This window comes from Salmo salar, chromosome 09 (genome assembly GCF_965601325.2).
Source record: "Salmo salar chromosome 09, fSalSal1, whole genome shotgun sequence".
Lineage (NCBI taxonomy): Eukaryota > Metazoa > Chordata > Actinopteri > Salmoniformes > Salmonidae > Salmo > Salmo salar.
Window position 1 is genome coordinate 57,576,656 of NC_138299.1, and position 26,471 is coordinate 57,603,126.

General features: G+C 44.5%; 1 protein-coding gene across 2 annotated transcripts in view; it reads right to left on the bottom strand.

Moving 5' to 3' along the window:
* Positions 1-10,867: 10,867 nt before the first annotated feature.
* Positions 10,868-26,471, bottom strand: part of dnaaf9 (dynein axonemal assembly factor 9) — a 95,125-nt gene continuing 79,521 nt past the window's right edge. For both annotated transcript variants that reach the window (XM_045723811.2, XM_045723810.2), the window contains exons 31-35: positions 23,499-23,573; positions 22,022-22,203; positions 18,902-18,967; positions 18,102-18,195; positions 10,868-17,972 (exon numbers count right to left, since the gene is read on the bottom strand). In XM_045723811.2, the coding sequence (XP_045579767.1) occupies positions 17,866-17,972; positions 18,102-18,195; positions 18,902-18,967; positions 22,022-22,203; positions 23,499-23,573 (524 nt within the window). In that variant the 3' untranslated portion in view covers positions 10,868-17,865. The remainder of the gene's footprint in view (positions 17,973-18,101; positions 18,196-18,901; positions 18,968-22,021; positions 22,204-23,498; positions 23,574-26,471) is intronic.

The following is a 26,471-nucleotide window of genomic DNA, read 5'->3' on the forward strand; positions in this document are numbered from 1 at the left end:
TATAACCCTCATCTCTCTCTGAGCAACAACCAACCCAGGATATAACCCTCATCTCTCTCTGAGCAACAACCAACCCAGGATATAACCCTCATCTCTCTACTGAGAAACAACCAACCCAGGATATAACCCTCATCTCTCTACTGAGAAACAATCAACCCAGCATATAACCCTCATCTCTCTCTCTGAGAAACAACCAACCCAGCATATAACCCTCATCTCTCTCTCTGAGAAACAACCAACCCAGGATATAACCCTCATCTCTCTACTGAGAAACAACCAACCCAGGATATAACCCTCATCTCTCTACTGAGAAACAACCAACCCAGGATATAACCCTCATCTCTCTGAACAACAACCAACCCAGGATATAACCCTCATCTCTCTCTGAGCAACAACCAACCCAGGATATAACCCTCATCTCTCTCTGAGGAACAACCAACCTAGGATATAACCCTCATCTCTCTACTGAGAAACAACCAACCCAGGATATAACCCTCATCTCTCTACTGAGAAACAACCAACCCAGGATATAACCCTCATCTCTCTGAGGAACAACCAACCAAGGATATAACCCTCATCTCTCTCTGAGCAACAACCAACCCAGGATATAACCCTCATCTGTCTCTGAGAAACAACCAACCCAGGATATAAACCTCATCTCTATCTGAGGAACAACCAACCCAGGATATAACCCTCATCTCTCTCTGAGAAACAACCAACCCAGGATATAACCCTCATCTCTATCTGAGAAACAACCAACCCAGGATATAACCCTCATCTCTCTCTGAGAAAAAACCAACCCAGCATATAACCCTCATCTCTCTGAGGAACAACCAACCCAGGATATAACCCTCATCTCTCTGAGGAACAACCAACCAAGGATATAACCCTCATCGCTCTCTCTGAGAAACAACCAACCCAGGATATAACCCTCATCTCTCTGAGCAACAACCAACCCAGGATATAACCCTCATCTCTATCTGAGAAACAACCAAGCCAGCATATAACCCTCATCTCTCTCTCTGAGAAACAACCAACCCAGGATATAACCCTCATCTCTCTCTCTGAGAAACAACCAACCCAGGATATAACCCTCATCTCTCTACTGAGAAACAACCAACCCAGGATATAACCCTCATCTCTCTACTGAGAAACAACCAACCCAGGATATAACCCTCATCTCTCTACTGAGAAACAACCAACCCAGGATATAACCCTCATCTCTCTACTGAGAAACAACCAACCCAGGATATAACCCTCATCTCTCTGAGGAACAATCAACCAAGGATATAACCCTCATCTCTCTACTGAGGAACAACCAACCCAGGATATAACCCTCATCTCTCTCTGAGGAACAACCAACCCAGGATATAACCCTCATCTCTCTCTGAGAAACAACCAACCCAGGATATAACCCTCATCTCTCCAAACAACAACCAACCCAGGATATAACCCTCATCTCTCTGAGCAACAACCAACCCAGGATATAACCCTCATCTCTCTCTGAGAAACAACCAACCCAGGATATAACCCTCATCTCTCTCTGAGCAACAACCAACCCAGGATAACCCTCATCTCTCTCTGAGAAACAACCAACCCAGGATATAACCCTCATCTCTATCTGAGCAACAACCAACCCAGGATATAACCCTCATCTCTCTCTGAGCAACAACCAACCCAGGATAACCCTCATCTCTCTCTGAGAAACAACCAACCCAGGATATAACCCTCATCTCTCTGAGGAACAACCAACCCAGGATATAACCCTCATCCCTCTCTGAGAAACAACCAACCCAGGATATAACCCTCATCTCTCTACTGAGAAACAACCAACCCAGGATATAACCCTCATCTCTCTGAGAAACAACCAACCCAGGATATAACCCTCATCTCTATCTGAGAAACAACCAACCCAGGATATAACCCTCATCTCTCTCTGAGCAACAACCAACCCAGGATAACCCTCATCTCTCTCTGAGAAACAACCAACCCAGGATATAACCCTCATCTCTATCTGAGCAACAACCAACCCAGGATATAACCCTCATCTCTCTCTGAGCAACAACCAACCCAGGATTACCCTCATCTCTCTCTGAGAAACAACCAACCCAGGATATAACCCTCATCTCTCTGAGGAACAACCAACCCAGGATATAATCCTCATCCCTCTCTGAGAAACAACCAACCCAGGATATAACCCTCATCTCTCTACTGAGAAACAACCAACCCAGGATATAACCCTCATCTCTCTGAGAAACAACCAACCCAGGATATAACCCTCATCTCTCTGAGCAACAGAAAACTGGTTTATATAGCTGGAAGGAGTCTAATGGGATTCAGCTGTGTCCTGACGAGGGGGCAGAGTCAGCTCTCCTATCATCAATGGGGCTGACCAATCAGCTGCTTGGAGGAATCCAGGAAGCCATTTTCTTGAAACACACACATATAAACAAAACCACAACACAGGAACTGGGGAACGAAACAGAAACTATACAGTATTTTGCTTTTTTATGTATTATTTCTTACATTGTTACCACAGGAAATCTTAAGTCTTATTACATACGGTTGAAGTCGGAAGTTTACATACACCTTAGCCAAATACATTTAAACTCCGTTTTTCACAATTCCTGACATTTAATCCTTGTTAAAATTCCCTGTTTTAGGTCAGTTAGAATCACCACTTTATTTTTAAGAATGTGAAATGTCAGAATAATAGTAAAGAGTGATTTATTTCAGCTTTTATTTATTTCATCACATTCCCAGTGGGTCAGAAATTTACATGCTACCAAATACTAATTGAGTGTATTGCTTTTACATTGTTTAACTTGGGTCAAACGTTTCGGGTATCCTTCCACAAGCTTCCCACAACAAGTTGGGTGAATTTTTGCCCATTCCTCCTGACAGAGCTGGTGTAACTGAGTCAGGTTTGTAGGCCTCCTTGTTCACACATGCTTTTTCAGTTCTGCCCACAAATGTTCTATGGGATTGAGGTAAGGGGTTTGTGATGGCCACTCCAATACCTTGACTTTGTTGTCCTTGAGCCATTTTGCCACAACTTTGGAACTATGCTTGGGGTCATTGTCCATTTGGAAGACCCATTTGCGACCGAGCTTTAACTTCCTGACTGATGTATTGAGATGTTGCTTCAATATATCCACATAATTTCCTACCTCATGACGCCATCTATTTTGTGACGTGCACCAGTCCCTCCTGCAGCAAAGCACCCCCACAACATGATGCTGCCACCCCGGTGCTTCACGATTGGGATGGTGTTGTTCGGCTTTAAAGTGTCCCCCTTTTTCCTCCTAACATAACGATGGTCATTATGGCCAAACACTTCTATTTTTGTTTCATCAGACCAGAGGACATTTCTCCAAAAAGTACAATCTTTGTCCCCATGTGCAGTTGCAAACCGTAGTCTGGCTTTTTTATGGCAGTTTTGGAGCAGCGGCTTCTTCCTTGCTGAGCGGCCTTTCAGGTTATGTCGATATAGGACTCGTTTTACTGTGGATATAGATACTTTTGTACATGTTTCCTCCAGCATCTTCACAAGGTCCTTTGCTGTTGTTCTGGGATTGACTTGCACTTTTCGCATTAAAGTACGTTCATCTCTAGGAGACAGAATGCGTCTCCTTCCTTAGTGGTAGTTATTTATTTATTTTATTTCACCTTTAATTAACCAGGTAGGCCAGTTGAGAACAAGTTCTTATTTACAATTGCGACCTGGCCAAGATAAAGCAAAGCAGTTCGACACATACAACAACACAGAGTTACACATGGAGTAAAACAAACATACAGTCAATAATACAGTAGAAAAATAAGTCTATATACAATGTGAGCAAACGAGGTGAGTTAAGGGAGGTAAAGGCAAAAAAGGCCATGGTGGCAAAGTAAATACAATATAGCAAGTAAAACACTGGAATGGTAGATTTGTAGTGGAAGAAAGTGCAAAGTAGAAATAGAAATAATGGGGTGCAAAAGAGCAAAATAAATAAATAAATACAGTAGGGGAAGAGGTAGTTGTTTGGGCTAAATTATAGATGGGCTATGTACAGGTGCAGTGATCTGTGAGCTGCTCTGACAGCTGGTGCTTAAAGCTAGTGAGGGAGATAAGTGTTTCCAGTTTCAGAGATTTTTTGCAGTTCGTTCCAGTCATTGGCAGCAGAGAACTGGAAGGAGAGACGGCCAAAGGAGGAATTGGCTTTGGGGGTGACTAGAGAGATATACGTATGACGGCTGCGTGGTCCCATGGTGTTTATACTTGCGTACTATTGTTTGTACAGATGAACGTGGTGCCTTCAGGTGTTTGGAAATTGCTCCCAAGGATGAACCAGACTTGTGGAGGTCTTGGCTGATTTCTTTTGATTTTCCCATGAAGTCAAGCAAAGAGGCACTGAGTTTGAAGGCAGGCCTTGAAATACATCCACAGGTACACCTCCAATTTACTCAAATGATGTCAATTAGCCTATCAGAAGCTTCTAAAGCCGTGACGTCATTTATGGAATTTTCCAAGCTGTTTAAAGGCACAGTCAACTTAGTGTATGTAAACTTCTGACCCACTGGAATTGTAATACAGTGAATTATAAGTGAAATAATCTGTCTGTAAACAATTGTTGGAAAAATTACTTGTGTCACGCACAAAGTAGATGTCTTAACGGACTTGCCAAAACTATAGTTTGTTAACAACAAATTTGTGGAGTGGTTGAAAAATGAGTTTTAATGACTCCAACCTAAGTGTATGTAAACTTCCGACTTCAACTGTATATGAAAAACAAATATCTAATTTAAAAGTCTAAAATCACATTGCTATCTTCACAAAAGTATTCTCATATTTAATCATATATTTTATACCACATTTAAACTTGATACATAGGATGCGTACACTTTCAGAGTTACAGTTACTTTGTCATCCATCCTTAACGGCAGGGGTGGCAGGTACCCTAGTGGTTAGAGCATTGGACTAATAACCGAAAGGTTGCAAGATCGAATCCCTGAGCTGACAAGGTAAAAATCTGTCGTTCTGCCCCTGAACAAGGCAGTTAACCCACTGTCCCTAAGCCGTCTTTGAAAATAAGAATCTGTTCTTAACTGACTTGCCTAGTTAAATAAAGGTAAAATAAAAAAATGTAATGACACCACAAAATAATAAACCATATGACAGGTTTATTCTTTAGATCCCCACGGAATATTAACCTATTCTTTGGCGAAAAAGGTTTTGTCTGCAAAAGTCTCTCTGTAACAAAGGGGTTTCAGTCTTCCAATACTGCAGGGCAAGGAAGATAAAGTTTTCTCTAAATTTACGACCCAGTGTTAAGGTATCAAGACCGATCTTCAAGCATTTGCCAAGCTGATAGGTCCTTTGATACACTGTCAGGAGAGTCATGACACCAGTTACTGTTTATGGCCATCTCATGAAAAATAATTACATTTGGGTATGTCTATTTAGGTTGAATCAACATTTTTCATTCAAGAACTATTTCATGTCTGATTTGTTATTGGTAGCCATCTACCAATCAAATTTTATTTGTCACATGCACTGAATACAATACAGTGAAATGCTTACTTACAAGCCCTTAAACAACAATGCAGTTAAAGTATTTACAAAATAAACTGAAGTAAAAAAGAAAATTATAAAAAAAATAGAACAATTATTAAAGAGCAACAATAAAATTACAGTAGTGAGACTATACACAGGGGTACCGGTACAGAGTCAATGTGGAGACTATATACAGGGGGTACCGGGACAGAGTCAGTGTGGAGGCGATATACAGGGGGTACCGGGACAGAGTCAATGTGGAGGCTATATACAGGGGGTACCGGTACAGAGTCAATGTGGAGGCTATATACAGGGGGTACCGGTACAGAGTCAATGTGGAGGCTATATACAGGGGGTACCGGTACAGAGTCAATGTGGAGGGTATATACAGGGGGTACCGGTACAGAGTCAATGTGGAGGCTATATACAGGGGGTACCGGGACAGAGTCAATGTGGAGGCTATATACAGGGGGTACCGGTACAGAGTCAATGTGGAGGCTATATACAGGGGGTACCGGTACAGAGTCAATGTGGAGGCTATATACAGGGGGTACCGGTACAGAGTCAATGTGGAGGCTATATACAGGGGGTACCGGTACAGAGTCAATGTGGAGGCTATATACAGGGGGTACCGGTACAGAGTCAATGTGGAGGCTATATACGGGGGGTACCGGTACAGAGTCAATGTGGAGGCTATATACAGGGGGTTCTGGTACCAAGTCAATGTGGAGGCTATATACAGGGGGTACCGGTGCAGAGTCAATGTGGAGACTATATACAGGGGGTACCGGTACAGAGTCAATGTGGAGGCTATATACAGGGGGTACCGGTACAGAGTCAATGTGGAGACTATATACAGGGGGTACCGGTACAGAGTCAATGTGGAGACTATATACAGGGGATACCGGTACAGAGTCAGTGTGGAGGCTATATACAGGGGGTACCGGGACAGAGTCAATGTGGAGGCTATATACAGGGGGTACCGGTACAGAGTCAATGTGGAGGCTATATACAGGGGGGTACCGGTACAGAGTCAATGTGGAGGCTATATACAGGGTGTTACGGTACAGAGTCAATGTGGAGGCTATATACAGGGGGTACCGGTACAGAGTCAATGTGGAGGCTATATACAGGGGGTACCGGTACAGAGTCAATGTAGGTATTAAAGGTATTCCAAGATGGCGTAGCAGTCGGATGTCTGTCTTGTCTTGTCCGTCCCGTGTATATATTGTTTTCTTCATATATATTTCTTATATTTTGAATCTCAATTTCCATCTACGAACTTAACATACTCTTCTGCAACCAGCCTCACCCAATGTGGTACGGATCTGCTATTTTTACACTTTAGAACCGGAACCCCCTTCAAAAGCTAGGCAGCTAACTAGCTACTAGCTAGTAGTTAGTTAGCCACTGCTAGTGGTCATCACCGTTAACCCGGACTGCCAGCCTCAGCCTGGTCAACTCCTGCCAGTCTGCACAGTGCGATATCAACCCAGAGCATATCGGACTGCTTTTCTCTACCACATCTCCGGATTCCTACCGCAAGCTCTGAACCTTCGGATCATTAAATAAATAAAAAAATATGCGGGGGCACAGGTTAGTCGAGGTAATATGTAAATGTAGGTAGAGGTAAAGTGACCATGCAAAGATAATGAACAGAGAGTAGCAACAGGTTAGCCATTGGGTTAGTTGTTCAGTAGTCTTATGGCTTTGGGGTAGAAGCTGTTAAGAAGCCTTTTGGACCTAGACTTGGCGCTCCGGTACTGCTTGCCGTGCGGTAGCAGAGAGAACAGTCTATGATTTGGGTGGCTGGAGTCTTTGATAATTTTTAGGGCCTTCCTCTGGTATAGTGGTCCTGGGTGGCATGAAGCTTGGCCCCAGAGTCAAGCTTCTGTAGTGCCTTGCGGTCGAAGGCCGAGCAGTTGCCATACCAGGCGGTGATGCAATCAGTCAGGATGCTCTCGATGGTGATGTGAACACCAAGGAACTTGAAGCTCTAAACCTGCTCCACTACATTCCCGTCGATGAGAATGGGCGCGTGATAATGGAATTTATAGGTTTAAGGTTTTAAGTAAATGATTCCACCCTGAAAATGTATAACTGAGTGATTATAAGATTAATTCTCTAATGTGTGTGCATAGGACAAGTTAAGACTTTACTATTTAGCGATGTAAGTGAGACATTTAAGGAGAAGAGGCTCTGTCGACAGACAACTTGTGACAGGCAACTGTGAAACTGATAACAGGAAGAAGGTCTCCCCACCCAGGGAGGGGAGAAACCGTTAGGCTTGCAGTAGATTATGAAACATATTGAAGCAATGTATATGTTGGAAAATTCTTGTAAATAGCATTGACAGTGTTAGAGAAGAGGAGGGGCATTTATAAGGGGTACGGTATGACCAAAGAGAGGTATAAAAGGCTATATGCATTGTATGGTTTTCAGAACGTTCTCTGAATAGATTTCGGACCTATTGCAGACTGGGACTTTGTCTAATTCTTCATTAACCAGGGATTTACAACCCCTGGGAATTATTCAAAGCTTAAGTGATAGTTGAGTTCACAACATTGGGATAAAAATTCTCGTGACAGGGCGTGCTCTGCCCTCCTTTTCCTGTAGTCAATGATAATTTCTTTTGTCTTGATCACATTGAGGGAGAGGTTGTTGTCCTGGCACCACACGGTCAGGTCTCTGCTGACTTCCTCCCTATAGGCCATCTCATCGATGTCAGTGATCAGGCCTACCACTGTTGTGTCGTCGGCAAACTTAATGATTGTGTTGGAGTTGTGCTTGGCCATGCAGTCATGGGTTAACAGGGAGTACAAGAGGGACTGAGCACTTGAGGCTCAGCGTGGCAGATGTGTTGTTACCTACCCTTACCACCTGGGGGCGGCCCGTCAGGAAGTCCAGGATCCAGTTGCAGAGGGAGGTGTTTAATCCCAGGGGCCTTAGCTTATTGATGAGCTTTGAGGGTACTGTGGTGTTGAATGCTGAGCTGTAGTCAATTAATAGTATTCTCACATAGGTTTTCCTTTTGTCCAGGTGGGAAAGGGCAGTGTGGAGAGCAATAGAGATTGCGTTATCTGCTTAGTGGGGGTCCAACGGCTCAGACACGAGAGGTATGTGGCAGGGTTTACAGTCAATCACGGACTACAAAAAGACAACCAGCCCCGTCGCGGACCCCGATGTCTTGCTCCCAGACAAACTAAACAACTTCTTTGCTTGCTTTGAGGACAATACAGTGCCACTGACACGGCCCACTACCAAAACCTGCGGGCTCTCCTTCACCGCAGCCAACGTGAGTAAAACATTTAAACGCGTTAACCCTCGCAAGGCTGCCGGCCCAGACGGCATCCCCAGCCGCGTCCTCAGAGCATGCGCAGACCAGCTGGCTGATGTGTTTACGGACATATTCAATCAATCCTTATCCCAGTCTGCTGTCCCCACATGCTTCAAGAGGGCCACCATTGTTAATGTTTCCCAGAGAAAGCTAAGGTAACTGAGCTAAATGACTATCGCCCCGTAGCACTCACTTCCATCATCATGAAGTGCTTTGAGAGACTAGTCAAGGATCACATCACCTCCACCCTACCTGGACACCCTAGACCCACTCCAATATGCTTACTGCCCCAATAGGTCCACAGACGACGCAATCGCACTGCCCTAACCCATTTGGACAAGAGGAATACCTACATAAGAATGCTGTTCATCGACTACAGCTCAGCATTCAACACCATAGTACCCTCCAAACAGTTGCACAGGTCTCGACCCCGCCCTGTGCAACTGGATCCTGGACTTTCTGACGGGCCGCCCCAGGTGGTGAGGGTAGGAAACAACATCTCCACCCCGCTGATCCTCAACACTGGTGCCCCACAAGGGTGCGTTCTCAGCCCTCTACTGTACTCCCTGTACACCCATGACTGTGTGGCCATGCACGCCTCCAACTCAATCATCAAGTTAGCAGACAACACTACAGTGGTAGGCTTGATTACCAACAACGATGAGACGGTCTACAGGGAGGAGGTGAGGGCCCTCGGAGTGTGGTGTCAGGAAAATAACCACAAACTCAATGTCAACAAAACAAAGGAGATGATCGTGGACTTCAGGAAACAGCAGAGGGAGCACCCCTCTATCCACATCGACGGGACAGCAGTGGCTAACCATGTGACCAATAAAATTTGATTTGATTTAGTGATGAGCTTTGAGGGCACTATGGTGTTGAACGCTGAGCTGTAGTCAATGAATAGCATTCTCACGTAGGTGTTCCTTTTGTCCAGGTGGAAAAGGGCAGCGTGGAGTGCAATAGATATTGCATCATCTGTGGATCTGTTAGGGCGGTATGCAAATTGGAGTGGATCTAGGGTTTCTGGGATAATGGTGTTGATGTGAGCCATGACCAGCCTTCAAAGCACTTTATGGCTACAGATGTGGGTGCTACGGGTCTGTAGTCATTTAGGCAGGTTACCTTGGTGTTCTTGGGCACAGGGACTGTGGTGGTCTGCTTGAAACATGTAGGTATTACAGACTCGGTCAGAGACAGGTTGAAAATGTCAGTGAAGACACTTGCCAGTTGGTAAGCGCATGCTCGGAGTACACGTCCTGGTAATCCGTGTGAATGGTTGTGAATGGTGACCTGCTTAAAGGTCTTACTCACATCGGCTACGGAGAGCGTGATCACACAGTCGTCTGGAACAGCTGGAGCTCCCATGCATGCTTCAGTGTTGCTTGCCTTGAAGCGCACATAGAAGTCATTTAGCTCGCCTGGTAGGCTCGTGTCACTGGGCAGCTCGCAGTTGTTTTTGTCTTTGTAGTCCATAATAGTTTGCAAACCCTGCCACATCCGACGAGCATCAGAGCAGTAGGATTCAATCACTGCCCTTTGAGGCTTTCAAAACGCTCCCAGATCTTTGTAGTTGAACCTGTGCTTGAAATTCAATACTTGACTGAGGGACCTTACAGATGTATGTATGTATGGGGGACAGATGAAGGGTTAGTCATAAAATAAGTCATGCTAAACACTATTATTACACACAAAGTGAGTCCATGTAAGTTATTATGTGACTTGTTAAGCCACATCTTACTGAACTAATTTAGGCTGCCTTAAACAAAGGGGCTGAATACTTATGCAACGACTATATTTTAGTTCATTATTTGTTATTAATCTTTAAAAAAGTAAAAATGTTCTTCCACTTTCACAGAGTATTTTGTTGAATAAATTACAATTAAATCCATTTAATACCACTAACAAAAAATCTGAAGAAATCCAGGTCTGAATACTTTTGAAAGGTACTGTAAATACAATCATATCTGACAATGACAAAAATAATGAGACAATTTGACCATATTAATATTTTAATGGATTACTTGGTGCAATAAATACCACAATAAGATTATAAAAGCATCAGTCACAGGAAAAAAAACTAAAGTTACAGTAGTTTTGTGCAAATGCGATTCAATGAATCATCCTCAAACATTTTTTGGCACTTTTGAAGTTCACTTCACCAAATTCCTTCTTTCAGTGTATTGGATTCCACATCGGAAATCCTTTTTTTGAGGCAATATATTAATCAATTGTATTGATATAGTTAAGTTACAGATGTAATAACTTGGTTGTAGAGGTTTACCATCAAGTTCATGCCATAAACTACCTCCAACTTAAATCAATACATTTTCAAACATATAAATGTAGTTGTCATTAGATTGTATGGGGGAAAACGATAGGCTATTAGCTTCTGATTAGGATTGGCAGACTAACTACTACTGAACCATCAGGGTATAATCCACTGTTACAGGTGTGGAAACCTGGGCCCAGATTCACAAAACCTTCTTATACAAAAACTTAAGAACCTTCTTAAGAAAAAAAAAAAAAAAAACAAGTTCATAAGATAGTTCACAAGTGTAATTCTTCAACAATATGTTAAGATTTTATCTTTTTCTTACAAACGTAACTATCGTTTTAAAATGATTGTCACTCGGCAAACTGTTTTAGCTAGCTACAGTATCTAGCTAGCAAGGGCAATCATGTTAGCATATTTCGTACTGAGATGACTGTTCTAAAACATGTTTTTGGGGTTTCAAATAATCAATACTGAAACTTTCAGATGATGTTTGAGTGAATTAAATATGTTCAATTGATTTAATTAGCTTATTATCTCACTGCCCTGAGTTTAAGACAAGGCTTTAGCCATCTTGGAATTAAGAAAAATGTCCAAGAACAAACCTTATTTAAAAAAAATCTAATTTCTTCTTACATTTTTTTACTTGAAGAGAAACATGAAATAACACAAGAACATTTCCAAGAAGCTTTATGAGGAATAACAACTTTGCTGAACTTTCTTCTGTAGTTTATAGTTAAGGAATAAATGGCAGGTAAGAAGAAATGTCTTCTTAAGAAGGTTTTGTGAATCTGGGTCCTGACCTATAACCTTCCTATAGACCTATATACCTGAGTTATTACTCCCACTGAAACTTGTGATTCCTTTTAACACCTAAAGACTGTTGAAGTCAGGGTACTGTATAGGTTACTGTAGGCCTGAGAAAGATCACTTTGACTACAGGTGTGATAATTACTCCATTACAAAACATTAAAAATACAAGGAATTCTAATAACAGTTTTCATCAAAGTGCATAAATTCCAAATGTTGTCTCTTTGTAACCTTGGAGCCAATCTTCAGAACATTTTTATTGTTTTCAGAACATGCTCATCACATTTCCCTCATAAAAAAAAAAAAAACTGTGAACACTAAACTTTTTTTTTGTCCTATAACTTCAGCTACAAGCCGTTAGCCTCCACATACAGCATGAATACAACATAGCCAGAGGGTTGAGTAAGAAGAGTTACACCAGAAGCATAGATTTAGCTCTGAGTTACAGGGGAGAACCTCTGGAGGGCTTCTTTCCTGGGGCCCACTGAGCAATAAGGTGGGTCACCGAGCCAAACAGCTGACCAATACCCTAACTAGGACAGGGTAGGCTGCTCTACCTTAACCAATACCCTAACTAGGACAGGGTAGGCTGCTCTACCTTAACCAATACCTTAACTAGGACAGGGTTGGCTGCTCTACCTTAACCAATACCCTAACTAGGACAGGGTAGGCTGCTCTACCTTAACCAATACCTTAACTAGGACAGGGTAGGCTGCTCTACTTTAACCACTAAGTTAACCATTAGAACAGGGTAGACTGCTCTACTGTAACCACTAAGTTAACCATTAGGACAGGGTAGGCTGCTCTACTGTAACCACTAAGTTTACCATTAGGACAGGGTAGACTGCTCTACTTTAACCACTATGTCATCATCCTCATTTTTGACAACAGCTTTGAAACCAGACCCACAACCAGAACCACAAGTACCCGGTTTCCATTCAGAATCACTGTAGCTTTGTATCATTTATTTACTAGTTGAAACGGTGTGAGCCCTCGAGTGACCTCCCCTTCCCCTGGGACTTACTGCCCCCTTTGGCTGAGTAACACATTGCTTAAAGAACAATTCCATTGATTCAGTCCTTTCACCAACACTGTTTAAGATAGCCGGTCCCAGATCTGTTTAAGATAGCCGGTCCTAGATCTGCGTGTCATCATCTCAACTCCTTGTCATGCCAAACCGGCAAGGAGTGGCATGATGGCACAAATAGACTGGTACCCAGGCCGTTTCAGGACGGTTCCTCAGCCTCCAGCCCCGTCATGTACAGTAGCATGTAGACTAGAGGGGAGCTGGAGTTCTGAACAGGGTTATTTCTTAGCCGTAGAGTAACGGGCCAAGGCACTGCTGGACCAGAGAAACATCACGTCTCACAACATTTCTCCGTTTTGCTTATTTATTCAATTGTGTGAGAAAAAGATTTGACTCTTAGCTTTTTCTCTGTTCGATTCACAGCATTACAAAAATACTCTAGTGGTGTCTGAGGTACTTCAATTCTCACCAGTTTTGTAAAATAAATGTGCTAAATTTTCTCTTGGTTATACCAGTTTGGTGAAAGGCAATAGTATCAGAATATATCATAGATATATATATATATATATATATATTAAAAGGACATCCTAACACATGCAGATAGTGTGGTATCATATGTGCTACTAAATAAAGTTAATATCACAAACATGTCCTATCGTAATAATAACCCTCTAGAACCCTTTAAGGACGTATCGCTACACTGTAGACCAACCAGTGTCTGTTTCCTAACACGGCCCATTAAAGGCCTGTAGTTATGGCATCTTCCGTCTCATGCTGTAGGATATCAATCACCCTCAGTCATGGCATCTGTGTCTCCGTCTCAACTGAGACAGGTCTCTGTGGTATTGTGAATGAAAACAACTTTTGCTCTAAGCAGACAAGAGGACTTGTCAGAAGAGACTCCAGTCATACGGAGACAGACAACAGAGCTGACCTAATCCAGAGCTTTAGTCTTAGGTCAGCATGGTACTAAACGTTGAACAAATCTCAACTCGCTCAAATGTTGAGAGTGAGAACGCGGTCCTTATTTAATCAGCTAGTCCTTAAAATAGTTCTGTGAAGGTAATTAGAATACATATAAAAACAGAGTACAATTGCACTTGATAAAGTTAAGGAGAGGGAGGGATTGTAAGCTAAGAGAATGAATAGAAGGATTGTGATGTAGTCTGTCTTCCTTTCCAGATAGAGCCTGTCTAGCTGACTGATTGACTGGGTGTGTATCTGACTGGAACAGGCCTGGACCCTGAAGTAACTAACTTACTGGCTAGGGATCATTCTCTATTCAGACAGTAACATGTCTAGCATGGGAGGCACTGTGAATGGACAGGCTTGGTATAGATGGACTGTATGATGACAGGCTTGGTATAGATGGACTGTATGATGACAGGCTTGGTATAGATGGACTGTATGATGACAGGCTTGGTATAGATGGACTGTATGATGACAGGCTTGGTATAGATGGACTGTATGATGACAGGCTTGGTATAGATGGACTGTATGATGACAGGCTTGGTATAGATGGACTGTATGATGACAGGCTTGGTATAGATGGACTGTATGAAGACAGAGGGGGCCAGCAGTGTCTTTAAGGTTCTGGAATTTGAACGTTTGGAATCTCAATGTGGAATACTGTGTCCACTTCAGCATCACTCAAACATCAAACAATGTATGTCTGTGTTTCTGCAGAAAACAAAGTGTTTCTCCTGGTCAGTGGAGCTAAATTAGCAGACCGTAACTGTTCTCCTGGTCAGTGGAGTTAAATTAGCACACCGTAACTGTTCTCCTGGTCAGTGGAGTTAAATTAGCACACCGTAACTGTTCTCCTGGTCAGTGGAGTTAAATTAGCAGACCGTAACTGTTCTCCTGGTCAGTGGAGTTAAATTAGCACACCGTAACTGTTCTCCTGGTCAGTGGAGTTAAATTAGCACACCGTAACTGTTCTCCTGGTCAGTGGAGTTAAATTAGCACACCGTAACTGTTCTCCTGGTCAGTGGAGTTAAATTAGCAGACCGTAACTGTTCTCCTGGTCAGTGGAGTTAAATTGGCAGACCGTAACTGTTCTCCTGGTCAGTGGAGTTAAATTAGCACACCGTAACTGTTCTCCTGGCCAGTGGAGTTAAATTAGCAGACCGTAACTGTTCTCCTGGTCAGTGGAGTTAAATTAGCAGACCGTAACTGTTCTCCTGGTCAGTGGAGTTAAATTAGCAGACCGTAACTGTTCTCCTGGTCAGTGGAGTTAAATTAGCAGACTGTAACTGTCCTGTCAACTTATATTGTTGAATATTCTGTTATTTTCTAAAGTTGAGGTTCAGCCACAAACCACTGTTCCAGAATTGGTCCAATATGAAATGCAGTACAGAGATGTAGCAGAGTGGGTAGCCTACACAGTTATTTGTGTACAAAGACGCCATTGTTGTCTACTGAACATTACCAGTCCATTCCACACGAAGACAAAGTATTGGACCATATTCCCAGATAGCTAGATTATGTTGACACTGCTGCCCCCTTTCTGATTAAGCCACTAAGGCTGTTATTGGAGATGAGGAAACATGCATAGATCAGATCAGAAAACGCAGCTGTAGTACCAGTACTGTACTAGTGTAGTACTAGTACTGTAGTAGTGTAGTACCAGTACTGTAGTAGTACCAGTACTGTAGTAGTGTAGTACTAGTACTGTAGTAGTGTAGTACTAGTATTGTACTAGTGTAGTACTAGTATTGTCTGAGTGGATGATTCTACTATAGTACAGAATAACACAAAAGGTAGTCCTGGAGGAACATGAATGACACTTACACACTACATCCTAACAATATCAGGGTGTTGTATCCCATCTATCTAACAGGTAGTGGACGCAGTTTAAATCCCATCTATCTAACAGGTAGCGGACGCAGCTTAAATCCCATCTATCTAACAGGTAGCGGACGCAGCTTAAATCCCATCTATCTAACAGGTAGCGGATGCAGCTTAAATCCCATCTATCTAACAGGTAGTGGACGCAGCTTAAATCCCATCTATCTAACAGGTAGCGGACGCAGCTTAAATCCCATCTATCTAACAGGTAGTGGACGCAGCTTAAATCCCATCTATCTAACAGGTAGTGGACGCAGCTTAAATCCCATCTATCTAACAGGTAGCGGACGCAGCTTAAATCCCATCTATCTAACAGGTAGCGGATGCAGCTTAAATCCCATCTGTCTAACAGGTAGTGGACGCAGCTTAAATCCCATCTATCTAACAGGTAGTGGACGCAGCTTAATCCCATCTATCTAACAGGTAGTGGACGCAGCTTAAATCCCATCTATCTAACAGGTAGCGGACGCAGCTTAAATCCCATCTATCTAACAGGTAGCGGACGCAGCTTAAATCCCATCTATCTAACAGGTAGTGGACGCAGCTTAAATCCCATCTATCTAACAGGTAGTGGACGCAGCTTAAATCCCATCTATCTAACAGGTAGTGGACGCAGCTTAAATCACATCTATCTAACAGGTAGTGGACGCAGCTTAAGTCCCATCTCCAGGAACATGACGACAGGTAGTCCTGAGAGAACATGTAAGATACCTCCACCACCCACGCAGCTTAAGTCCCACATCAAGGAACTGCATGTGGTCAGCAACACTACTAACTCTGATCTCTGATCCTACCCATCCCTGAAATACACCACTACGAACTCATTCCTCAGGCCTTATCTGGCCAACCCCAGTCCTACCCTCCCTATCCCTCAAACACCCTCAACCCAAACCCTCCTAACCCAGCCCAAAATGGCCTAAACCAGCACAAACCTTCCTAACCCAGCCCAAATCCTCCTAACCCAGCCCAAACTGGCCTAAACCAGCCCAAACCCTCCTAACCCAGCCCAAACTGGCCTAAACCAGCCCAAACCCTCCTAACCCAGCCCAAACTGGCCTAAACCAGCCCAAACCCTCCTAACCCAGCCCAAACTGGCCTAAACCAGCCCAAACTGGCCTAAACCAGCCCAAACCCTCCTAACCCAGCCCAAACCCTCCTAACCCAAACTGGCCTAAACCAGCCCAAACTGGCCTAAACTAGACTAATTGATTTCAGACCATCCCCATTCCAACAAGTATCCCACCCGCAGCATGTTAGGTGACCATGTGAAAGGGGAGGGGTAATGTTATTGTTGATGTTTGAACAACATTATGTTACCGAGGACCACGTTTCTCTGCTGACTAGAACTATGTGACGGTCTAGCTAGTATTTACAACAGGGACGGACAGGCTGTCTATTCAAAGTTCACAGCTCTGCGTCCACGTCCTCTCACCAAAGTCTGACATGGATACAAGCTATTAGCACAGTAGAGCCAGTGAGAACAGCTACACAGCCAGCTACACAGCCAGCTACACAGCCAGCTACACAGCGGGATGCTGAAAGCTGCTAACTAAACAGGTGGGCTGTGGATCGTATGACAGGTCAGGAAAGGAGACGAGAGAGAGGAGTGTTTTAATAATGCCAACAGCCAGGCTACAAATAGAACCAATTCTACTGGCCTATTAGAAACCTACCTAGAATGATACTGACTGACAATGTAAAGTTGAACCTCTTATCTGGACGGAAAGCTTGTGCTCTCTCACCATAATAATGTCTTGATTCAGTTATGTTTATCACCCCTATATGTACCACTATATGTATGGTATAGTGGAGGTGACAGTATGTATGGTATAGTGGAGGTGACAGTATGTATGGTATAGTGGAGGTGACAGTATGTACGGTATAGTGGAGGTGACAGTATGTATAGTATAGTGGAGGTGACAGTATGTATAGTATAGTTTTCCCTTTGAGATATGCTGAGAAGAAGGACAAACAGTAAAAGGACGAGACAGACGACCTCTAACCCTAACCTTGGGGGTCATTAGGGGTCACTAAGGGTCAAAGAGGTCCTGGTGCTGCTGCTGCTCCAGCTGATTGTTGAAGAGGTCGATCTCTCGGTTGGCCTCCTCAACATACTCCGTTATGAACTGGTCCATTTCTGCAGGGGCTTGATGTAAGGACAGCTACACCACCTACTACTCATCAACAAGAAACCGTTCAGTGGAATAGGGCTGTGTTGTCAGGTGTTGTATTAGACGCCAGGCAGACAGTAGGGATAAAAGGATACGTGGATGGAAGTTCTTTTTCTCTCCAAAGAAACTGACGTAATGTTGTCCGTTGTAGAAGAAGCCTGGAGGCAGAGGGTCCAGATGTCTCTTCACCTGAACACAGAAACAGGCAGGCAAGCAGGTTGACAGACAGGTAGACAGACAGGCAGGTTGACAGACAGGCAGGCAGGTTGACAGACAGGTAGACAGGCAGGCAGGTTGACAGACAGGTAGACAGGCAGGTTGACAGACAGGCAGGCAGGCAGGTTGACAGACAGACAGACATGCAGGCAGGCAGGTTGACAGACAGGCAGGCAGGTTGACAGACAGGCAGGCAGGCAAGCAGGTTGACAGACAGGTAGACAGGCAAGCAGGCAGGTTGACAGACAGAGAGACAGGCAGGCAGGTTGACAGACAGACAGACAGGTTGACAGACAGGCAGGCAGGTTGACAGACAGACAGACAGGCAGGTTGACAGACAGACAGGCAGGTTGACAGACAGACAGACAGGCAGGTTGACAGACAGACAGACAGGCAGGTTGACAGACAGACAGACAGACAGGCAGGTTGACAGACAGACAGACAGACAGACAGACAGACAGACAGACAGACAGACAGACAGACAGACAGACAGACAGACAGACAGGTAGACAGGCAGGCAGGTTGACAGACAGGTAGACAGACAGACAGGCAGGCAGGTTGACAGACAGGCAGGCAGGTTGACAGACAGGCAGGCAGGCAGGTTGACAGACAGGTAGACAGACGGACAGGTGGGTCAAGAGAGAGGATATAATATATGTTATATTAGAGGAACACTCACATGGATGGTCCTGATCTCCTGAGCAGAGAGGCTGGTGTGGGTCTTCTTCACCTTCCTCACCTCCTTCTGAAAACAAGACAACAGACAGCAAGATGACTATATTACCTCTGATGTTTAGGTGACAATAAGATCAGCAGATGGTCAGTTAGATGGCCAGTTAGGTGGCCAGTTAGATGGTCAGATGGCCAGTTAGATGGTCAGTTAGGTGGCCAGTTAGATGGCCAGTTAGATGGCCAGTTAGATGGTCAGTCAGATGGTCAGTTAGGTGGCCAGTTAGATGGTCAGATGGCCAGTTCGATGGCCATTTAGATGGTCAGTTAGATGGTCAGTTAGATGGTCAGTTAGGTGGTCAGTTAGATGGTCAGTTAGATGGTCACTTAGGTGGCCAGTTAGGTGGCCAGTTAGGTGGCCAGATGGTCAGTTAGGTGGCCAGTTAGGTGGCCAGTTAGATGGCCAGTTAGATGGCCAATTAGATGAGCTGTGAATTACAGTAGTTGGTCAGTTAGATGGCCAGTTAGGTGGCCAGTTAGGTGGCCAGTTAGATGGTCAGTTAGATGGTCAGTTAGATGGTCAGTTAGATGGCCAGTTAGATGGTCAGTTAGATGGCCAGTTAGATGGTCAGTTAGATGGCCAGTTAGGTGGCCAGTTAGGTGGCCAGTTAGATGGTCAGTTAGATGGTCAGTTAGGTGGCCAGATAGATGGTCAGTTAGGTGGCCAGTTAGGTGGTCAGTTAGATGGTCAGTTAGATGGTCAGTTAGATGGTCAGTTAGATGGCCAGTTAGATGGTCAGTTAGATGGCCAGTTAGATGGCCAGTTAGATGGCCAGTTAGGTGGTCAGTTAGATGAGCTGTGAATTACAGTAGTTGGTCAGTTAGATGGCCAGTTAGGTGGCCAGTTAGGTGGCCAGTTAGGTGGTCAGTTAGATGAGCTGTGAATTACAGTAGTTGGTCAGTTAGATGGCCAGTTAGGTGGCCAGTTAGGTGGCCAGTTAGGTGGTCAGTTAGATGGCCAGTTAGGTGGTCAGTTAGATGGTCAGATGGCCAGTTAGATGGCCAGTTAGGTGGTCAGTTAGGTGGTCAGTTAGGTGGCCAGTTAGGTGGCCAGTTAGGTGGTCAGTTAGGTGGTCAGTTAGATGGTCAGATGGCCAGTTAGATGGTCAGATGGCCAGTTAGATGGCCAGTTAGATGAGCTGTGAGTTCCAGTAGTTGGCCAGTTAGATGGCCAGTTAGATGAGCTGTGAGTTCCAGTTAGGTGGCCAGTTAGGTGGCCAGTTAGATGGTCAGATGGTCAGTTAGATGGCCAGTTAGATGGCCAGTTAGATGGTCAGTCAGATGGTCAGTTAGGTGGCCAGTTAGATGGTCAGATGGCCAGTTCGATGGCCATTTAGATGGTCAGTTAGATGGTCAGTTAGATGGTCAGTTAGGTGGTCAGTTAGATGGTCAGTTAGATGGTCAGTTAGGTGGTCAGTTAGATGGTCAGTTAGATGGTCAGTTAGGTGGCCAGTTAGGTGGCCAGTTAGGTGGTCAGATGGTCAGTTAGGTGGCCAGTTAGGTGGCCAGTTAGATGGCCAGTTAGATGGCCAATTAGATGAGCTGTGAATTACAGTAGTTGGTCAGTTAGATGGCCAGTTAGGTGGCCAGTTAGGTGGCCAGATAGATGGTCAGTTAGGTGGCCAGTTAGGTGGTCAGTTAGATGGTCAGTTAGATGGTCAGTTAGATGGCCAGTTAGATGGTCAGTTAGATGGCCAGTTAGATGGCCAGTTAGATGGCCAGTTAGGTGGTCAGTTAGATGAGCTGTGAATTACAGTAGTTGGTCAGTTAGATGGCCAGTTAGGTGGCCAGTTAGGTGGCCAGTTAGGTGGCCAGTTAGATGGTCAGTTAGGTGGTCAGTTAGGTGGTCAGTTAGATGGTCAGATGGCCAGTTAGATGGTCAGTTAGGTGGCCAGTTAGATGGTCAGTCAGATGGTCAGTTAGGTGGCCAGTTAGATGGTCAGATGGCCAGTTCGATGGCCATTTAGATGGTCAGTTAGATGGTCAGTTAGATGGTCAGTTAGGTGGTCAGTTAGATGGTCAGTTAGATGGTCAGTTAGGTGGTCAGTTAGATGGTCAGTTAGATGGTCAGTTAGGTGGCCAGTTAGGTGGCCAGTTAGGTGGTCAGATGGTCAGTTAGGTGGCCAGTTAGGTGGCCAGTTAGATGGCCAGTTAGATGGCCAATTAGATGAGCTGTGAATTACAGTAGTTGGTCAGTTAGATGGCCAGTTAGGTGGCCAGTTAGGTGGCCAGATAGATGGTCAGTTAGGTGGCCAGTTAGGTGGTCAGTTAGATGGTCAGTTAGATGGTCAGTTAGATGGCCAGTTAGATGGTCAGTTAGATGGCCAGTTAGATGGCCAGTTAGATGGCCAGTTAGGTGGTCAGTTAGATGAGCTGTGAATTACAGTAGTTGGTCAGTTAGATGGCCAGTTAGGTGGCCAGTTAGGTGGCCAGTTAGGTGGTCAGTTAGATGGTCAGTTAGGTGGTCAGTTAGGTGGTCAGTTAGATGGTCAGATGGCCAGTTAGATGGTCAGTTAGGTGGTCAGTTAGGTGGTCAGTTAGGTGGCCAGTTAGGTGGCCAGTTAGATGGTCAGTTAGGTGGTCAGTTAGGTGGTCAGTTAGGTGGCCAGTTAGGTGGTCAGTTAGGTGGTCAGTTAGGTGGTCAGTTAGGTGGCCAGTTAGATGGTCAGTTAGGTGGTCAGTTAGATGGTCAGATGCTCAGTTAGATGGCCAGTTAGATGGTCAGTCAGATGACCAGTCAGGTGGCCAGTCAGGTGGCCAGTCAGGTGGCCAGTCAGGTGGCCAGTTAGGTGGCCAGTCAGGTGGCCAGTCAGGTGGCCAGTCAGGTGGCCAGTCAGGTGGCCAGTTAGGTGGCCAGTTAGGTGGCCAGTTAGGTGGCCAAATGGTCAGTTAGGTGGCCAAATGGTCAGTTAGGTGGCCAAATGGTCAGTTAGGTGGCCAGTTAGATGGCCAGTTAGGTGGCCAGTTAGGTGGTCAGTTAGGTGGTCAGTTAGGTGGCCAGTTAGGTGGCCAGTTAGTTGGTCAGTTAGATGAGCTATGAATTCCAGTAGTTGGTCAGTCAGTGTTGTACCTGTTTTACACATAGCCTCAGCCAGTCCTTCAGGGCCTCCTGTGTCAATCCCACTCCATGGAACAGCAGGAAGCATCCAGAGGGCTCCTGGTCTCCCTGGTGGCTGTCCCCCAAGGGCTGCTGGGTGATACGGAGGTTCCCACTCACAGTGTTGTGGCTCACCTCCATCATCCTCTCAGAGTCTGGAGAAGAACATGGAGATATCTCAGCATCTCACTGACCTGTCTGATGGTCCTAATGACTGGTCGGATGGACCTACCACTGTGGCAGCTACATATACCAAACAGAATGCTGAGGATGAGGAGGGGTTCAGTGCTACAACATCCATCCGTCTATCCATAATTCAACTCCAGAATGACTCAAACAACATGGAATATTCAATAGAAGACACAAATAAACAAAATCAATGCAACTAGTTTAATTCAATGGACGGTAACTTAAAATTCACAGAAACTAGAAAGGAACACGCCAAGGACCACCAGCTCCAGAGTCATTCAACTTCCACAAACATCTGCACTCTCTCCTCATTCTGCCCTCTCTCCTCATTCTGCCCTCTCTCCTCATTCTGCACTCTCTCCTCACTCTGCCCTCTATCCTCATTCTGCCCTCTCTCCTCATTCTGCCCTCTCTCCTCATTCTGCCCTCTCTCCTCATTCTGCACTCTCTCCTCACTCTGCACTCTCTCCTCATTCTGCCCTCTCTCCTCATTCTGCCCTCTCTCCTCATTCTGCCCTCTCTCCTCATTCTGCCCTCTCTCCTCATTCTGCCCTCTCTCCTCATTCTGCCCTCTCTCCTCATTCTGCACTCTCTCCTCACTCTGCACTCTCTCCTCATTCTGCCCTCTCTCCTCATTCTGCCCTCTCTCCTCATTCTGCCCTCTCTCCTCATTCTGCACTCTCTCCTCACTCTGCACTCTCTCCTCACTCTGCACTCTCTCCTCACTCTGCACTCTCTCCTCACTCTGCACTCTCTCCTCACTCTGCACTCTCTCCTCACTCTGCACTCTCTCCTCACTCTGCACTCTCTCCTCACTCTGCACTCTCTCCTCACTCTGCACTCTCTCCTCATTCTGCACTCTCTCCTCATTCTGCACTCTCTCCTCATTCTGCACTCTCTCCTCATTCTGCACTCTCTCCTCATTCAACAACGTCACATAAACGTCTGCATGAATAAAGTGAGGAGAAACTACTCAACCAAACTAAACCATTGGAGAGTGAAGGAGCTCAGTTTCCTACCATCAGCTGGTGCTGCCTGCCTTGAGGACAAACCTTTATCTAATAATACTCACAACTGGGAGTGCAAGTACAGGTTAAAGGTTGACATTCATTTTGGTATTACAACACAAGGCAGAATAAATAATACTTGTATGATTATTGATAAGTAGTACAACTAAACATTTCTATTCAATCACCACCGTCATTGTACAGAGTGATGTTGTGTATATTGTCAGTGAGTCAGAAGAACAGAGAAACCCTACCAGAGAAGAGGACCTTCCCACAGATGTTGTAGACGTTTCCTCTGAAAGGGTTTGGTCTCAGAGCTGACTTGAAGGCTAGGGGGCAGAGAGAGACTGGTAGGATATTCAACTGTATAAAAATATTCTATTGTCTAATATACATGGTTAAGCATTGTACTGTACATTTATATAGATCCTCAAAAAGTTCTACAGCTGCACCATTGAGAGCATCTTGACTGGTTGCATCACTGCCTGGTATGGCAACTGCTTTGGCATCTGACCATAAGGCACTACAGAGGGTAGTGCGTACGGCCCAGTACATCACTGGGGCCAAGATTCCTGCCATCCAGGACCTCTATACCAGGCTGTATCAGAGGAAGACCCTAAAAATTGTCAAAGACTCCAGTCACTCAAGTTATAGACTGTTCTCTCTGCTACCGCACGGCAAGCGGTACCGGAGCACCAAGTCTGGGACCAAAAGGCTCCTTAGCAGCTGCTACCCCCAAGCCATTAGACTGCTGAACAGTTAATGGCTACTCTGACTGCTAACATTGACCCCTGTTTTTATTGAATGACATTCTTGCACTGGCTCTATGCGCCCTGACACACACTACACACACACACTACACTCACACACTACACACTACATACACTCACACACACACACTCACACACACTACCTCACACACACACACACTACATACACTCACACACACACACACACACTACATCCACTCATTCCCACACTACATACATACAGTCACTCCCACACTACACACACACACACTACCTCACACTAGATTCACACACACACTACATACGCTCACACACACACACACTACATACGCTCACACACACACACACACACACTACATACGCTCACACACACACGACATACGCTCACACACACTACATACGCACACTCACACACACTACATACACACTACATACGCACACTCACACACACTACATACGCACACACACTACATACGTACACTCACACACTACATACTCACACACACTACATACGCACACTCACACACACACACTACATACACTCACACACACTACATACGCTCACACACACACACACTACATACGCACACTCATACACTACATACGCACACACACACACACACACACTACATACACTCACACACTACATATGCTCACTCACACACACACACACACACACACACACACACACACACACACACACACACACACACACTACATATGCTCACTCACACACACTACATACGCACACTCACACACACTACATACACTCACACACACTACATACGCTCACACACACTACATACGCTCACACACACACACACACACTACATACGCACACTCACACACTACATACGCACACACACACACACACACACACTACATACACTCACACACTACATATGCTCACACACACACACACACTACATATGCTCACTCACACACACTACATACGCACACTCACACACACTACATACGCATATTGACAACACAGACAGACTTTCACACATGTTGCTACTCTGTTTATTATCTATGCCGATTCTCTCTATTACCTCGACTACCTGGTACCCTGCACATTGACATGGTAGGACTGGTTCATCTAGTCTATGGTATCATTGTTGTTATTGACATGGTAGGACTGGTTCATTTAGTCTATGGTCTCATTGTTGTTATTGACATGGTAGGACTGGTTCATTTAGTCTATGGTCTCATTGTTGTTATTGACATGGTAGGACTGGTTCATTTAGTCTATGGTCTCGTTGTTGTTATTGACATGGTAGGACTGGTTCATCTAGTCTATGGTCTCATTGTTGTTATTGACATGGTAGGACTGGTTCATTTAGTCTATGGTCTCATTGTTGTTATTGACATGGTAGGACTGGTTCATCTAGTCTATGGTCTCATTGTTGTTATTGACATGGTAGGACTGGTTCATTTAGTCTATGGTCTCGTTGTTGTTATTGACATGGTAGGACTGGTTCATCTAGTCTATGGTCTCATTGTTGTTATTGACGTGGTAGGACTGGTTCATCTAGTCTATGGTATCATTGTTGTTATTGACATGGTAGGACTGGTTCATTTAGTCTATGGTCTCATTGTTGTTATTGACATGGTAGGACTGGTTCATTTAGTCTATGGTCTCGTTGTTGTTATTGACATGGTAGGACTGGTTCATCTAGTCTATGGTCTCATTGTTGTTATTGACATGGTAGGACCGGTTCATTTAGTCTATGGTCTCATTGTTGTTATTGACATGGTAGGACTGGTTCATCTAGTCTATGGTCTCATTGTTGTTATTGACATGGTAGGACTGGTTCATTTAGTCTATGGTCTCATTGTTGTTATTGACATGGTAGGACTGGTTCATCTAGTCTATGGTATCATTGTTGTTATTGACATGGTAGGACCGGTTCATCTAGTCTATGGTCTCATTGTTGTTATTGACATGGTAGGACTGGTTCATTTAGTCTATGGTCTCATTGTTGTTATTGACATGGTAGGACTGGTTCATTTAGTCTATGGTCTCATTGTTGTTATTGACATGGTAGGACTGGTTCATCTAGTCTATGGTATCATTGTTGTTATTGACATGGTAGGACTGGTTCATTTAGTCTATGGTCTCATTGTTGTTATTGACATGGTAGGACTGGTTCATCTAGTCTATGGTCTCATTGTTGTTATTGACATGGTAGGACTGGTTCATCTAGTCTATGGTCTCATTGTTGTTATTGACATGGTAGGACTGGTTCATCTAGTCTTTGGTCTCATTGTTGTTATTGACATGGTAGGACTGGTTCATCTAGTCTATGGTCTCATTGTTGTTATTGACATGGTAGGACTGGTTCATCTAGTCTATGGTCTCGTTGTTGTTATTGACATGGTAGGACTGGTTCATCTAGTCTTTGGTCTCATTGTTATTATTGACATGGTAGGACCGGTTCATTTAGTCTATGGTCTCATTGTTGTTATTGACATGGT